The 14,581-nt window shown below is 38.0% G+C and overlaps 1 protein-coding gene across 3 annotated transcripts in view; it reads left to right on the top strand.

The window, feature by feature from the left end:
* Ipcef1 (interaction protein for cytohesin exchange factors 1) overlaps nucleotides 1–13,791 on the top strand; it is a 158,122-nt gene extending 144,331 nt beyond the window's left edge. For all 3 annotated transcript variants that reach the window (XM_087193433.1, XM_004856856.4, XM_004856854.3), the window contains 2 exons: nucleotides 3,654–3,844; nucleotides 9,051–13,791. In XM_087193433.1, the coding sequence (XP_087049559.1) occupies nucleotides 3,654–3,844; nucleotides 9,051–9,254 (395 nt within the window). In that variant the 3' untranslated portion in view covers nucleotides 9,255–13,791. The remainder of the gene's footprint in view (nucleotides 1–3,653; nucleotides 3,845–9,050) is intronic.
* Nucleotides 13,792–14,581: the final 790 nt, after the last annotated feature.

Here is a 14,581-nt window from a genome sequence, read left to right on the forward strand (position 1 = left end):
AGTAATACGTTGTACATCTCTCAGTTTATGCCACACAAAAAAGCTAATAAGGGTATTTTTTGATTCCTAACATCATCATTTGTTACTTTATTTTCCTTGTGTTTGTGAGTGATTCTGGAATCAGGTTATTAGGGGTCAGACATAGTCTACCAGCAACAAGTTTTTTTAAGAAAGAGAAACCAAAATAGTAATTTGCCTTTCATTTTTCCCCTCATTTCCCTGACAGCTATAATCTTATCTGAACTATTATTTTGCTTCTGGATGAATTAAAATAGAAAGTGAACATTATATATAAATTTTAGAGGAATTCTATGTTAACTCTCAGTAACCCAAACAGGTTCATTTTACCCGTGTGAATTTGAATGTTCAGTTATTTCCTGGAGGATCAGGTTTTACACACACACACACACACACACACAAACACACACACACAAATATCCACATAGAATCACACACACATAGACTCATGACTGCGACTCCAAAGTTTCTATTGTGGAAAGGAATGGGAGGTGGGCAATAAATACAGCTTCTGATATTTTAAACATACAGATAATGAGTTTTCATATAAAAATATTAAATAATAATAAAATTATTCAAAAGAACCCTGTTTGTTTTTTCATTTAGGGAATGTACTCTATGTCATGTTATTCCAAGATTCTATGTTTATCTTTACTGATTTAATATCTACTGACTCAAATGCATGATTATAATAATTTTAACCTTGATATAATTCCAAAATAAATGTATTAGTGAAAAACAATTTTGTTTTCTATCACCATCTTGAGTACCATGAACGATCTGCTTAGTGGACTTACAGAAATCTAAAGATCTGTCACATACTTGTTCATTTTCCTCCTTAAAATTTGATATGCACACATATAAAATTTAATTTTAGGGCTGGAGATTTAGCTCAGTGGTTCCAGTGTCTGCCTCACAAGCACAGGGTCCCAAGTTCAATCCTTGGTACCAAAAAAAAAAAAAAAAAATGGTGCCATAAAATTTAATTTTAAAATGCTAGATATTGAGAGCTTTGTATTTAAGCTTAATTTGAAGTAGAGTTTTACCTGAATAGAGATTTTTAGAAAATGGCACATGAGATTACTGTGTCCATCCTTGTATATCTGAAAATTGAGCTTCTAATCATAATATGCCATACACAGTAGGATATCTTTTCATTTAGTTTTCATGAGACTTTCTTATGTCTCCAGATTACTTCCCGGACTGTTGCCATACTTAAAACTTCTGCTTTAAACATACATCAGCTATTATGACAATATCATAAAAACCTACTGTTTATTACAGCTGCATTGAGATATTTTTCATGACACTTTCAGTACCACACAAAGAAGGTCCTACATACTACCTGTCATTTCTTTTCACTGCTTATCTCCTCCCCAGGCCCAGGCAACTGTTATCCTATTTTCTGTCTGCATGGATTGATGTATGATAGAGATTTCATTTATATTTCATGTATATGGAATCATGAATTTCATGTATATGAAATCATATATTTTGTGGCCTTTTATGACTGGCTTCTTTTGCTTAGCACAGTGGCTTCAAGGTTTATCCACGTTGTAGCACTGTAGGTGACCTAGTGCTTTATTTCTCTTACTTACTAAGTAGTATTCCCCTTGTATGCATAGACAGCATTTTATTTGTTCTTTCATTTGTTGATGGACATTTAGGCCCTTCCTACCTTGTGTCTAATATGAATAATGCTGCTGTGAAGGTTCATGTATACTTGTGGTGTGAACATGTTTTCACTTATTTGTAGTGTATGTCTAGGAGTAGAATAACAGGACCAAATTTTAACTCTATGGTTAGCATTTTGAGGAACTGTCAAACTATTCCAGAGTGGTGACTCCATTTTACATTCCTACTGCCAATGTATGAGGGTTTCAATATCTCCACATCCTTGACCATGCTTACTACTATATTTTTTAAATTTCAGCCATCCTTCTGGGTGTTAAGTGCTATTTTGTGGTTTTGATTTGCGTTTACCTAGTGACTGATGATGTGGAACATCTTTTCATGTGCTTACTGATGAAAGTCTGCTTTTGATATTTTTACCCAGCCTGAGCCAAAAGCCTAATTGACTTCAGATACTTTTAAATGTTTTATCCCTGTTTTGAAACTGTTTTGTTACAGAACAGAGAGCTTGTGGTGATTAATACTGGAAGTCAGTTACAAAGGTAGTGCAACATATTTGCTCTCTATTTTATAAGACTGCTGTGAACACTTATGGTGACTTTAGGGGTGAGAGGGAATGAATTCTTGCTTAAGAATTTCTGACCTTAAAATAGTAAAGTAAATGAAGTTTGTTTGATTCTGGTGCTCTTAGAGTTTCATTATATGCTTTTTCTCCTCTTTGTAGAGCCTGTTATGTTCTGCTCTTCTTAAGGCCACATTTTTTATGGGGTCTCTTTGAAGTTGTGATAGGAGGTGGAACATATAAACAGTAAGGAGTACATGGTAGAAAAAGAAATCTTGTTGTGTATCTTTACCAAGGTTAGTTTCTGGAAATGAAAGAATAAAGGACTGAATTTCATTGTGAGAAATTAAAGCAACATAAAAAAGTGAAGATTTTCTTTGAGTGACCTCGGTATCACTTGAGGTGCTCATAGTTGTCAGTGATTAAAAACCGTATTCAGAGGAGTTTAACAAGGCAACACATTGGCTCTCGTAGGATGAGAGGGCTTCAATAGCCCCATCAAGATCCCTGTCCCAGAAGGATTGGCTCCATTCTCGTGATTCTTGGAATGACTCTTAGAAATTTCCATTGCCTACGAGCACATTCAGATCCCCATAATTCACTCACATAACCTTTCCATGAGTCTCATAATTCAATCAGGGTCACAATTAAGTTTAGACTTCACAAGTAAGGTTGGCAGTGCTCAAACTTTAGGGCATGTATCAGTTCCAGGCTTGTCTATCCCACCATTGGGTTTTAGAAGCAGATAATTTATCTAGTTTCATAGGTTCAAAGATGAAGAATAATTTTATACCAGGATGAATCTATCTCTGAGTTTCACCAATACCTAATTTGGGTGATATTTGGTTTAGATTTTGGTCTTAGAGTTGAAATGCATGAAGACTTTAGGATATGGAATGGGGTGAAGATGATTTACATGTGAGAAGAATGTGAATCTTGAAGGGTCACAGGGTGTATTGTTATGAGTTGAATTTTGTCCCACCAACATTCAAATGTTGAAGTCCTAGCCTTTTCTCCACCCTGTGTAAATTAGAATGTGACCTCACTGGGGAATGTTGCAGATGCAGTTAACTAAAATGAGGGCATTCTGATGGGGCCTTAATCCAATATGTACTTATACAGAGGGGAAGTTTGTACACAGATACATGCACCTGGGGAGACACAATGTGAAAATTGGAGTTATGCTGTGACAAAACAAGGAAACCCTTGAAGCCAGAGGAGAGGCCTAAAGCAGGTGTTCCCTGGTATCCTCAAAGGAAGCATGGGTCTGCAGTCACAACCGTCCACCAAACTGATAGAACAAAACATTATTGTCTTAACAATTCTGGAGGCGAGAAGTTTGAGATCAATGTGTGAGCAGGAGCACACTTTAGGGCTACATTTTCTAATGTTCTATTGGTGGTTTTAACTGGGCTTGTTGTTATTACTTTCTTTAAAATAGAAGAAACAAAAGCAGCTGAAGATGAAATGGAGAAGCTTTACAAATCTTTAGAGCAAGCTAGTCTATCTCCGCTTGGGGACCGAAGACCTTCAACCAAAAAGGAGTTGAGAAAGTCCTTTGTTAAGAGGTGCAAAAATCCATCTATAAACGAGAAACTTCACAAAATCCGAACCTTGAATAGCACGTTAAAGGTAAGACAATTTCAGACTGGATGATCTCTGTTGAGGTGAGGCAAAAAATAGCTGGTTCTGCAGAGAGATTCATGCTAATCACAGCATGTTTGTAAGGATGAAGGAAGGGCAGGAAAGCATAAATACAGTCTTTATATGGTGAGATGATTCTGGACATTCTTAAAGCATTAGGACACTCATACTGTAGCACCCAAAGCAGGTTTTGACAAAAGACCTTGATTTTATGTTTAGTCCAATATAAAAGTTTGAATTTTAAGCTCCTAGATGGCAAGGACCATGTGTAATTTGTTTTTGTAACCTTTATGCCTAGCACTATACATGGCTCAGTAAATGTTGATTGGAGAGAGCTCACCAGTTGGTGAGAATGAACAGTAAGATGTTTCTGTACTGCATCCAGGAGAAAATGTCTGGTTTTTGGGTACAGCAGAGCCTGTTCGCCGTAGGCACTGCAGCCAAGGAACACTATGTGAGCCCTAGTGGGAGGTGTACACTTTGTGGTCACAGACCAGCAGATGTTTTCACAATGGGAGCAAGGGACAGTGTACAGGATGAACTGAAGCTATTTTCAGGACCTCCCGTAACTAAAATGATTCTTCATAACACAAGCATCCTGCTTTCACATTTCGATTATAACATGGGTAGGAGGAAGTCAGGATAATTTGTAAGAGTCCGAAATTAACCAAAGATTTATAGATTCTGAAAAGCCTGGATAAGTCCCACAATTAATTCTGTTTTGTACATGTCCTTTTGCACTAAGAATGTGAGTCCTTTTCCAGGAAGAAAAATCAGCAATCAAAAAGACAAGGCTACAAAGAGATGACTGAGTGGCTCTTGTTATTCAGATATCCCAATTAGTCATTAGAAGACCTAAAGCACCCTAGAAGGCTGTCCAAGTGAGGCTGTAAAAAGAAAGGCAGAGTGTATTTTAATTATACAAAGACACTTCAAATACAGAGACATTCCCTTATATTCATGATGAGAAGACATTACCAGCAGTCATTCTATATGGTGTGCAGAGTTGATTAATATGTGGAATCATTGGATGTCATGTGTCATAGTATGTAAGGACTTTACTCTCTTATTTGTCTGTAAGAGTTGATATGAGTGAATAAATTATTTTAGTGAACAGCTATTTCCTGAATCTTACTGTGTACCAGACACTATTCTAGGTCACTGTGACCATTGAATGGAACATCTTGGGTAATGGAAACAGAGAGGAAGCAAATAGTTTTAATGCAGTGTGGAAAGTACTGTGTGGGGTACAAGTTCAGGAGGCTTTGATAGCCCAGAGAAGGGATGTGACTGACTCTAGCGTCATTAGGGTTAGCACTGCAGAGGTGATGACAACTGGCTGGTAAGAGATGAGAAATATCTGGAAGAGAAGGGAAAGGCTTCCAGGAATGTGGAATGTCTACCAGAGGATGATATGCACAGTCCATGTTGGGAGAAATAGGAGTCTAAGGAGAGCACGGGAGGCTTGGGCCATTTGTAGGAGAGACTGTGGCCTCAAATTCTCCACAGATCAGCAGACTAAAGATTTTAGATGTTCATAGGGCCATGCTCTGACTTAAAAATCAAGAATTTACAGTTGTTTAGTCACTTTTCCTTTATTGGCACACAATATGTGATACCCACAACTTAAAGGAGGAGAGGTTTATTTGGATCATGATTTGAGGGGATTCAGTCCATGTTTATCTGGCTTGAAGACAGAACATTAAGACAGAAGAGCAAAAAATGCTCAGCTTATTGCTACTGGAAAGCAGAGCAGGGGAACAGTGCCAGAGAGGAAGGGACCAGAGGAAAGGCTGTTTCCATATCCTACCCAGACACATCCAGAAGGGTGTCTTACTAATCTCCATGGACGCTCCCAAATCAATCAAGCTCACAAAATTAAGCTTAGCCACTACACCAGTCCACATGGCTCTCTGGGACCTTTTGCTTTCCATGCATTGTGGCCAAGATGAATGGTTCAATGGTAATGGATGAATTCAGCAACACTTTCTTTTCTTCCAGTAGGTAAGAAATTACTCCCAAACGTAGCAACTTCAAAGAAGATGCATTTATTACTTTAGGGTTTCTGTGGGTCCAGAATGTAGATATGGCTTGTATATCTGCTCCTTCTAGGTCTTCACTGAGGCTCTGACCATGATGTCATTGGGGCTGCATTCATTTCTCCCCTAGGACACATCTGATTCTAAGCTCTCGCTTTTGTTGTTGACAGGATTCAGTTTCCTGCAAGTTGCTCGTGAGCTATTGGTTGGAGGTAACATACAGGTTTCTTCACAGAGCAGCTCACAACCTAGAAGCTGGCTTCTTTCAGAGCTAGTGAGACAAGGAAAGTTAGTAACCAAGATGAGTTATAATCCAGTTGCAGTAGTGACATAACAAGACTTCTCTATTATACTATTTAGTAGAAGCAAGTCATTAGGTCCATCTGTACTCAAGGCATAGACTACACAATGACATGAATACCAAAAAGCAGGGAACGTTAAGGGCATCTCAGGGCTGCTTTCCACAACCAGTTGAACTATTGTCTGCACACTTGTGAGAAGCTGTCCTTTCCATAGGGCCCTGAGGCTTCCCAAAAGTATATTGCTTGGGGCTGATGAGATGTGACCCATGTTATGTGGTCTTGTTTACCTCAGGAGGACACAGTGATGTGGAAATTGGCCTTGTTGAAAAAAAACATTAAAAACAAAGCACATCAACTTATTCAATGGCTAAAGATAGTTTGGTGCATGTGTATTTATTCATGTTGCAAAGCTATAATAAGTTTTAAAGCTCTTTTTTTTTGTTTTTTGGTTTTTTTTTTGGTACTGGGGATTAAAGCGCTTTTTAAAATTCAGGGCCATCAGGATGGCTGCTGCCTTTAAGGGGAAGGGGAGAATTTGCTTGGTTGGTGGCACAAGCAGAGCTTCTAAGGTGCTGGGAAGCTAATATTGCTTACACCCAAATAGATGTGTTCATTACATGATAATTCACCAAGTACAAACGTATTTGTGCACTTTTCCCTATGGACGTTACATTGCGATACAAACATTTATTTATTTGAAGTATTTTAAAAAATACTTCAAAGCTGGAGGATGGACAAGCAAAGGCAGTTTTGTACAGAAACAAGGAAACTGTTTAAAAAATAATATTTATATTAGTGACAGGTATATCATAAAGAAAGATCTCTGCACTAGGATTTTATCAGAATGAATGCTTTTTTTGGAAATTCTTTTTGGAAGTAGAGTAAACTATCATGTCATGCACTAAATGTAGATATGTTTGAATTTTTGGCAGCTCAGCATTCATTGACTTTTGGCTAAGCTTGTCTTTATTTATAAATGAATGATTAATAGAGTGATTAATGGGTCTGAATGAAACTTTCTCTGAGTTACTCTATCTGTATTGAAGAGGAATGAGCATTCTCTTCCCTGTAACTGCTCTGGCGGAACACATTTCCAATGCTTAGGTCTTGTGTTAAATTAGAGACCCTTTCTTAAAAACTTTTATCAGATTTAAAAATCAATTTCCAAATTTTTTGGTTAATTTTGAAAGATTCTGTTTAGTTTTTTTTTCAATAAAATATTACGATTTCCCTTTAAAGCAGATGTCTAAATATTTTTAGAACAAAATAAAACTCCTTAAATAACTTTGTATTAACAGCACTATGGTGATATCAGAGAAGGAAAGCTCATTAATTATTTATTATCCTTTGGGGAAAAGATTTTTTTGAAACATAGATATTGAGAACTCAGAGAAAAGAAGTAAAACTCTTTGGCCCTGCCTGATTGTCTACAAACAACCCCCCAAGTTACCTACTTCATCTTCCTTTCCTCCTCGTCCTGGGTCCCATGCTTGTCAGTTCTTTTGGCGTACCTTCCTGAACTGCTTTTTCTCCTTCCCAAAAAGCAGGCTTCCTATCTCTGTTTATCTATCTGTCTGCCTCGCTATCTATCTATCTTTGTCTGTATCATCTATCTGTCATCTATTTATCGAACATCTCTCTAATGAGAGCAAGGTCATCAATTGCAAGTGAGGCAGGGAAGGCTTGAGATGAGGAGAGAAGTTTTAAAATAGTTATTTTGGAGATAGAGAGTAAAGGGATGTGAAAATGTGATTACTGGAGAGTAGTGAAAGTCTCCTTCCAGGCAGTGTTCTTGAATTTGAGTGAGACCAGAGTGCATGGTTGTGAAGTGTAGCTGCACATACGCTGTCCTGGGAGGAGGCAGAGTGGGTGGTTCAGCAGGGAAGGGTCCACGTGGCACTCTGCATTGTGTTAAATGCTGAGAATACAGGGGTGAAGAGGGTTTCTTGTCACTTCAAGTTTTAGAATAGGTGGCAGAGCAAATGTGACATATTGGACCCTGTATTCAATAGGAGAGTAATGGTCAGAGGGATGGAGAAAATAATTTGAGATAAAATTATCAGGGTTAAGTGACTTCTTTTTTAGTGTGAAGGATGATGCACCATAGTTTTACTCCACTCCTTGACTACCCAAAACTCTAACTCAAGCCAGGTTTTAAAATTTTAAAGTTCTTTTTTAAATATGTGAATCACTGGTTACTCAGGATGCACGAATACTTAGTGAAATAATAGTAATAGACTTTTGATTGTATTAGCATTATTGGAATACATACAGTTTAGAGGGAAGGTTAGGTTTGTCTTCTTTGAGTAAAAAGTTAACTTTTGTATTCTACATGTACTCATTACATGTAATTTATTAAACTGAATTAGGACAACTTAATAATTGTGTATTCTTTATATATGCATATACACGATATATGTGGTTACCTTATTATACCTTAGAGAAAGTCTTACGTTGTACTTAGTAAAGTTTGGATGGACAATGAAATTGCTTCTATATAAAATTATAAACTTTAAAAGGTGTATAGTAGTGCTCACACCAAGAGAGAATGATTTCTGTGGTGTGGAATAATGGATGGATTAGGTAAGTGCACATAGAATATGACTTGGCTGTGTGTCTAGTTCTCCACTGACTCTTGGGTAGGGTATTTAACTGCATTGCAGTTAGCATATATAATGAGACAATGGGTCATCCAGCCAGATCTCATAGGTTTGGTGTAGGGATTAGAATATTAATGTGCAAAACACTTTGGTAAATTTGTGATGAATATGTATTTGTTAAAGTGTTGATGAATGTATTATGAAAACTAAGATACATTAGCCTCCCGCTTCTCTCTCTCTTCTACTTGGACAGTGTAAAGAACATGATTTGGCCATGATTAACCAGTTGTTGGATGATCCGAAGCTGACAGCCAGGAAATACAGAGAATGGAAAGTCATGAACACCCTGCTGATCCAGGACATCCATCAGCAGCAGCACACCCCTCCTGCCCCCGAGGGCCGACCCCAGGATCTCAAAAGAACCCCTCCTTCTGTCTGTGCTGACAGTTCTATTTGAGAAAGAGCCAGAACTCTCCCTTCTTACATTCTACTGCAAACAACTCCACAGGATGTAGCCAAGAGCTTCCATTTTACCTTAAAAGGAAAATTGAAGTTCTTAAAGCATCAGCTCTCCCTCTAAAGATGCAGCCTGGGTGAAAACAGTAATCAAATGCAGCAGAACCCCTAGTTCTACCTGTATCACAATCCTTAGGATGGGAAGGATTGAGTTCCTTTGAGGAGCCTTGATTTTAATGTTCCTCATGGGAGCTCTGGTGGATATGAGAAATCTATCTTCTGCCCCTCGTGTCCAAGAGAATTAAAACATACCATGGACACAAGATCCGGTTTTACTAGGGGTATAAGTATTTCATTATTTCACAGAAACATTCTGTTTTCCAATAGAAGCATGTATGTGGTCCACTTGTTGGGCTCAGAGTTCTAGTGTGAGTGGAGGGAGCAGCAGCTGGAGCAGGTTACTTGTTGATATGGCAGAGCAAAAATTGCTTGCCTCTGGTGCAGAATGGTGGTGTCTTATTCTCCTGCTGAGAAACACTTGATACAGAATGGTGTATGGAAGTGTCTGAGGAGGCGAGCTCTGCATTCCACTCACGAAGAAGACAGCTTGGCATCTTCATATTTCACCCTGGTCAGGGGATCTGACCAATGTTCCTTTTTCTCACAACAACTAAGAAAAAACTAGCTCATTAAAGTTGGAGACCTCTACTCTCTCTCAGCTTTCCTGAACAGAGGCAGGAGAGAGTTACCAGCCCAGCAAGGGAAGCTTTGCTGCTTTTGACCTTGGGTGTGGTATCTGTACACAGTAGGAGTTCATAGTCAGTTTTTCTGGGATCAATCTCGACAAGATGATTCTGGCCTCTGAATTGCTTTAATGTCATTATTTGTGGGAGAAAAAACCCAAAGCAATCAAAACAACAACAAAAGAGTTAAACATAATGGTTTTATTTTTATATGTCACTTTATGTGCTATGTGAATAGCTATCTATGTTTCTTATTTAAATATATTTATAGAAGTTCAAATTACTAGTGTTTTGAAAGATGATATACTATTATATGTTTTGTTCTGTATATATATGCTAGAAGTATATACTTATTTTGCTTGAGAAAAACAAAAATACTATGGATTTATTGGAGTTATGTTGCACTATAATGAATGAGGAATGCTCAGGAAATCTTGAGAAAAATATGGGAGCATGTACTGGTAATGTTTTATTTTATAGGGCACCTCTCCCCCCCTCTTCCCTCCCTGTATCTCATAACTTCTAGGTTGTTTTAGATAAACTTTAAGCTTTATGCCATTATGACCATAAACCCTAGACCAAATGAAACATAAGCAATGTAATATTTTGACTAAAGATTTAATAGAAATTTGGGGATTGTTGTTAAAAAAGTGTTCGTAGAGAAGCAACATGAAAGCCTTTGGTTGCCAATCAGAATACAGATTTCTCCTCATGTTTCAAACCACAATCCCCAAGAACCTGTTTTGGCTTTACCTTCTGCTAGCAAATTGATGTGCAGTTTTATACCATCAAAGTGCGGCTTGCCATTCAAATGGAAATAACTGCCTGAATTACATCTGCAAACCCATTGGAAATGTTGTTGAATATTTCCCCAAGTTTTGCTAAGAAGTCATCATACTCTGTAAACAAACAAAAAAACACCTTAGCATTAAGAAGGAAAGAAAGAAAAACTCCAAAACAAACAAACAAACAAAAAACCAGGAAGCAAGTTGTAATTCTAGAAGCGTGGCCTGGCACACATGGAGTCACTTCTACACCAGGGAGAGCATAAAGAAAATGAGCCGCTCGGATTAGATGATGCCCTGGTTTGAGAGGTCAGTGCTTTAATTTCTTTGCTTTAGATTTTCATTGATTCTTTCTGTGATGAACAGGTATTTGAATGTTGAGGTTTGGGATTCACAGTGTAGGTGGATTGTTAAGGGAAGGAGGAATCAGAATGGAGGAAATCAAGTTGTGACACAAAGGGTACTTCCACCCCTTTTTGGTTTGCAGCACTAACCTATACACCCTACACAGTTTTCCCTTAATTAAGGAGCTCCACTTTGTGTAGGGCTTGCCGTAACATTTAAATGTTTTACTTTGGCTTTTCATTAATACTTGTTGAACTGAACTTTCAATGTAATTCTTTTATTCAAATTTAATGGCAAACTCAGCCATGAGATTGCTTGAGTAGACCTTAAAGTTATTTTTAAACTACTGCAAAAAATTTAACTTAAAAGTTTCTGCTTTGGTAAGCATCTCCAAGTGAAAGTTATGATGAATTGTATGATGTCATGCCCTGTCCTTTCAGACCATGCTGCTCACTTATTAGTGCTTTCTCTTTTGTAAATAATTGCTTCCACTTGGGTGTAGGCTGATAGGAAGCAGAGGCGGCTACTGTGAGTTTCCATCCTCAGCTATGGCCACTAAGAGGCAGGTGTGGGACACTTTGCATGACACTCAGTGTAGGAGCAACCCTACCAAGTTCTGCGTTGCCCTCAAGTCATTTTTATGGTCCAAATGATTTTGAGAAAACTGGATTACTTCCAGTTTATTGCTGAGGAGTGGTCATCTCTGAAATGGACTTCAGATAGTTTATGGGGTCTAATGGAAGACTCCTGTACCCTCTGGTGTAACCACAGAGTCTGTGGCTGTGGAATAACCCAGAACTGTGGCCACCCAGAAAGGAAATGGAAACCCATTTAGCCTGTAGACTCAGACTAGAGGTTGATATCATACCCTCACTTGCTGGTAGATTGCAAATACACACTGAATCCCACATCCATCTTGCGCTTGAAGTGTGCATGTTGCTTCTAAGAATTCCTGCTTTTCTACAATAGGCTCAAATCTCAGAATAGAACCAAAGTCCTAGAAAGAATGCTAAGCCTACAATTACTCTGACTGCAGGAGGCCTAAAAGATTGTGTTTGGAGTCAGTGTGAACTCATGCCTTACATTTGCACAATATTTTGTAGTTTGCAGGTTGGTGTGGTCCATTCTTTCCCCCCCTCTCCCATCCCATCCCTACCTCTCCTGCTGCCCTGTGATCTAAGTGGGATGATTGCAGATTACCAGTACAGTGAAGTGTCTGACCCACAGCCCCAAGTGGTGGAGCTGGAACTTGAGCTTGAACCTCAGGACTTAGCTCCTCCCTGCTTAGCCTGTTTTTGCAAAATTGCTTCTGGAGCAGAGCAAGTTAGGGAAGAAGAAGTATGATTTGGATCCTGCTGTCTGTTGTCCTGGGGCTCAGGACAACGGGGCTGGCCCCTGGTGGCTTTTTGCTAAACCAGTCACCTGTACCCTAAGGGGCTTCTCTGTTGTGAGCATCTCTGTTGCTGAAGGTCCAGCTCCCACCTGCTGCTGGGCTATCTGTGACCATCTCTTCCTGTAAGTTAGATTCCATGTTAGTGCTGTGGGAACCTCAGATGAAAGCGGTTGTCTTTAATGGAATGGAGAGCATTTATTTTGTTTTCTTTCCAAGGTGTATCATGTCTGATGTCAGAGACTCAATTTAGAGATTAGGAGTTAGTCCTCTGATTTTCCCCTCAATTTCTTATCATATAATTATGGTAACTTCCTTAAGGAGACTACAGATCACAACATCAAAGAGATGAAACAAATTAAAAGAAAAAAAATTATTAGTCTCTTGAGGAGAGGTGCTATACCAATTCAAGCCATACTGAAATTCGTGGACATATCTCGCTTTGTAAGAAAGAAAGACAGTATTTTGATAGAGCCACACAGATAAAGATTTAGTAAGTGAGCTAAGTACTTACTATCCAAATGTCACTTTATATTGAAAGCTGCCATATCCAAGTGAAGTTTTAGGATGTGTCTGTTCTTCAGTCTAATGGAGATTTTCCCATTTATTTCCCTCCCAATATTTTTGTATATTTTTTTCACAAGAGAAATCTAAACTTAGCAATAGGAGGTGACTGCCTGCCTATGGTTTTGTCATGTATAATTACAAATAAAAACCCCTTTAACTAGATTTTTTACAACCCCCATGAAATGGGCTGCTTGTGCTAGTGAATGAGATGCAAGCAGCCATGTGCTTCTCTGCATTGTGAGCAAGAAACAATTTCTTGGCCTCTTACATACCTCTTTCTTCTTCCCCATATGACCACACTACCACATCAGAAATGTTAAAAAATGGATTTTACGTTTTTAAAAATATGTTTTTATATTTCTCTTCCTGTGAGAAAACTTAATCACTATGTATTAATATTCCTTTACCTTTAGCCCATGGAGACATTTAACACCCTATAATGAAAAGCAGGGTTTTACATCACATGTTTCAATATCGTTGCATGATGGGGATGTGATTTAACACTGCATGGTGTTTGGGGCAAGGTCTTAATGTGGAAATGATGTCTTAAATTCCATTGTGCTTTTATTCTTTGTCATCTACCCTTTTACTGTACTGAAAAAAGAGGCATGGTTCCTTTGTCCTGCTTTATGTTTTTGAAGTTGACTTGTAAGATGAACATAAAAACAAAAAAAAATATCTAGTAAAGTGACATGGAAAAATGTGAAATATACTTTTGGTGTTTATTTTCTGCCCTACATGCTTGCTTCCTCAAAAACCAAAAACCAAAAATATTTTCACAGAAAAGTGTTTAATGGCTATGCTTGTCTACAAAGGTTGTAGTGCCCTCTGGTGGCAGAGACAAAGATAACAGATTCCAGACGATTTTACTTTTACAAATGATCTGATTATATTGGGGAATTCATTTCAACAATAACTGTTGTGGTCTTCTCCAATGACTCTCAGTTTGAAGATTTATTGGTATGATGGTATTTACAATTTTTAAAAATTGCCAGTGGTTTTAAAATTTGACTTGCCCATCATTTTACTTCTTATCATTGCTAGGCATACACATTTTGTTTAAAGAATTTACAAATTTGCAGCTTTTAAGTTCCAACTGGTGGCACACAAGTCCCATAAGCCATATAAGATATTCATGTGAAAAATTAACAAAGAAAATGTCAAAATAGCCAAACAAAGTGCTTTTCTTCTGGATCCACTGATCAGACAAAGTTAGCCTGCATTCAGATTTAATTCACACCTCCTCGATTGCTGTTTACACAAACAAAGAAGATTTTTTTCTCCTTTTTTCCCAGTTCTCACACTTGGTGCTGAACTCCAGCCTCCTTTTACTCCATCCTATCACCACCAAATATTTCTAGACTCCCCTATGGAAACAGAATAAAACTCTAAGGCAGCCTATGATTACAGTGGCCCCACCTGGAAAATTCAGGATACTCTCTTTATTATAAGGTCCATTGATCTGAATCCTAGTTATTCCTTATTCTTTATTCCCCTT

This window comes from Heterocephalus glaber, unplaced genomic scaffold, assembly GCF_053883595.1.
Source record: "Heterocephalus glaber isolate CG9 unplaced genomic scaffold, H.glaber_assembly_v1.0 deba00001593, whole genome shotgun sequence".
NCBI lineage: Eukaryota > Metazoa > Chordata > Mammalia > Rodentia > Bathyergidae > Heterocephalus > Heterocephalus glaber.